Genomic DNA, 2353 nt, shown 5'->3' on the forward strand with positions numbered 1-2353 from the left:
GATGGATGGATGGATGGATGGAATCCATGGGTGGATGGATGGAGCTGGGGCTGTGGTGCCTGGTGAGGATTTCTCTGCACTCACACCGTGTTCTGTTGTGTCCCATCCCAGTGAGGAAAAGGCCAAGCTGCTGCGGGATGTGATGGCCAAGATCGAAGCCAAGAACGAAGTTCTGGAGTACGTGAGGGGCCCGGCCCTGCTGCCCCACGGGGTCCCGGTGCTCCCGAGCCTCTGGAGGGGGGACAGTGCCACCCCTCAGGGGCCCCTCTGTGTCCCACAGCCAGTTCATGGACTCCATGCAGCTGGACCCTGACACCGTGGACAACCTGGACATGTACGAGCACATCCCGCCCGTGCTGATGGAGAAATGCGCCGCGCTCAGCGTGCGCCCCGACACCGTCCGCAACCTCGTCCAGTCCATGCAGGGTGAGGGCTCCGGGGGCCTGGGGGGGCCTGGGGGGGCTGGGGGACCTGGCACCGCTCCCTGCCTGGACCTGGGGGACCTGGGGGCCAGCGTTGTTCCCTGCCCAAGGTGTTGGGGATGTTCTCACGTGTGGCTGGTTCTGTACTGGCACAAAGTCCTGAATCCCAAAGTGTTTTCCCTGTTGGGTGGGAGGGGGGATGACCCCGAGGGTGATCAGGAGCTCAGTGTCCCAACACCTGGAGCCGCCGTGTCCGTGCCTGGCTCCAGGCAGGAGGTGACCCCACCCCCAGCAGCCCCCCCGTGTCCCCCCAGTGCTCTCGGGGGTCTTCACCGACGTGGAGGCGTCGCTGAAGGAGATCCGGGACCTGCTGGAGGAGGACGAGGCGCAGGAGCGGAAGCTGCAGGAGCTGCTGGGGAGGGTCCCGCCGGCGCCAGGGTCCCCCCCGGGGCTGGCCGAGGTGAGCAAGGAGTGCTCCAAGTACCTGGAGCTGCACGAGAAGGCGAGCTTCACCAACACCGAGCTGCACCGCGCCATGAACCTGCACCTGGGCAACCTGCGCCTGCTGGGCGGCCCCCTGGAGCAGGTCCGGGCTGCGCTGCCCACACCCACCCTCTCTGAAGGTGGGTCTGCCATGGGGGGCTGGGGGGGCAGGGCTGTACCCCTTGTGTCCCCACAGGGGACTGGCAGTGTCCCTGGGCTGGGGGTGGCAGGGCTGTACCCCTTGTGTCCCCTCCCAGCTGGGGGGGCAGGGCTGTCCCTCTCTGTGTCCCCCCCCCGGGGGTCCCTGTGTGTCCCCTGGCTGTGGCTGTGGGGCGGGGGTTTGTCCCCAAGTGGCTCCTGGCTGGGGACAGAGGGGACAGGGGGGTCCCAGGCAAGGCCTGGCTCTGCAGATCCCCCCGCGGGGTCCCTGGGGTTCCTCAGCCCTGACCCCCCGCCCCAGACGACAAACAGGTGCTGCAGAACCTGAAGCGGATCCTGGCCAAGGTGCAGGAGATGCGGGAGCAGCGGATGTCCCTGGAGCAGCAGCTGCGGGAGATGATCCAGAAGGACGACATCACCACCTCGCTGGTCACCACCGACCGCTCCGAGATGAAGGTGGGCGTGGGGACCCCGCTGGGGCCGCGCTCCCCCGAGCCCCGCCGACCCTCCCGTGTCCCCGCAGAAGCTCTTTGAGGAGCAGCTCAAGAAGTACGACCAGCTCAAGGTGTACCTGGAGCAGAACCTGGCTGCCCAGGAGAACGTGCTCAAGGCCCTGACCGACGCCAACGTCAAATACGCGGCCGTGCGCAAGGCCCTGGCCGAGGTGGAGCACAAGTGAGTGAGGAGGGCCCGGGAACAGCCCCCACCCCCTGGGGCAGCCGTGGGGCCAGCACCGCTCTGCCCTGCCCCGCCGGCGCTGCGCTGCCTCTGTGCCCACCCCACGGGGAACGGGAGCGTGCCTGGAGCACCGAGCCCTCCGTGTCCCCGGCCCAGGTGGAACACGACCGTGCAGACCCTGGTGGCCTCCTACGAGGCGTACGAGGACCTGATGAAGAAGTCGCAGGAGGGGAAGGATTTCTACACGGACCTGGAGGGGAAGGCGGCCAAGCTGCTGGAGCGGGCGCGGGCGGCGTGCCAGGCCAGCGAGGCCCACCGGCAGCAGCTGCTGGAGAGGTGGGTGAGACCCCCGGGGGTGAGGAGGGCCTTTGGGAGCTGGGGCAGGGCTCCCGGTGCCCGTGGGGTGACAGCACTGACCCCCTGTGCCCCCAGGGAGCTGAAGAAGCAGCCGCCCCCCCGGCCCACGGCCCCCAAGCCCCCCCTGCAGAAGAAGCCCCCGGACGAGGCCGGGGGTCCCGAGCCGGCCGACTTGGGCTCCCTGGTGCTGTCGGAGCTGCCCGAGGAGCTGCGGAGCCTCCCCCCGGAGCTGCTGCCCGGGCCCCTGGGCCAGC

At 69.1% G+C, this 2353-nt stretch overlaps 1 protein-coding gene across 1 annotated transcript in view; it reads left to right on the plus strand.

Annotated features, from left to right (window-relative positions):
- The window catches only part of PTPN23 (protein tyrosine phosphatase non-receptor type 23), a 12595-nt gene that overhangs the window by 6788 nt on the left and 3454 nt on the right, over nucleotides 1–2353 (plus strand). The window contains exons 13-19 of the mRNA XM_015616222.2: nucleotides 112–177; nucleotides 281–426; nucleotides 737–1045; nucleotides 1366–1520; nucleotides 1588–1739; nucleotides 1899–2078; nucleotides 2175–2347. Of these exons, the coding sequence (XP_015471708.1) occupies nucleotides 112–177; nucleotides 281–426; nucleotides 737–1045; nucleotides 1366–1520; nucleotides 1588–1739; nucleotides 1899–2078; nucleotides 2175–2347 (1181 nt within the window). The remainder of the gene's footprint in view (nucleotides 1–111; nucleotides 178–280; nucleotides 427–736; nucleotides 1046–1365; nucleotides 1521–1587; nucleotides 1740–1898; nucleotides 2079–2174; nucleotides 2348–2353) is intronic.

Source organism: Parus major, unplaced genomic scaffold, assembly GCF_001522545.3.
Source record: "Parus major isolate Abel unplaced genomic scaffold, Parus_major1.1 Scaffold378, whole genome shotgun sequence".
NCBI classification, from domain to species: Eukaryota; Metazoa; Chordata; class Aves; order Passeriformes; family Paridae; genus Parus; species Parus major.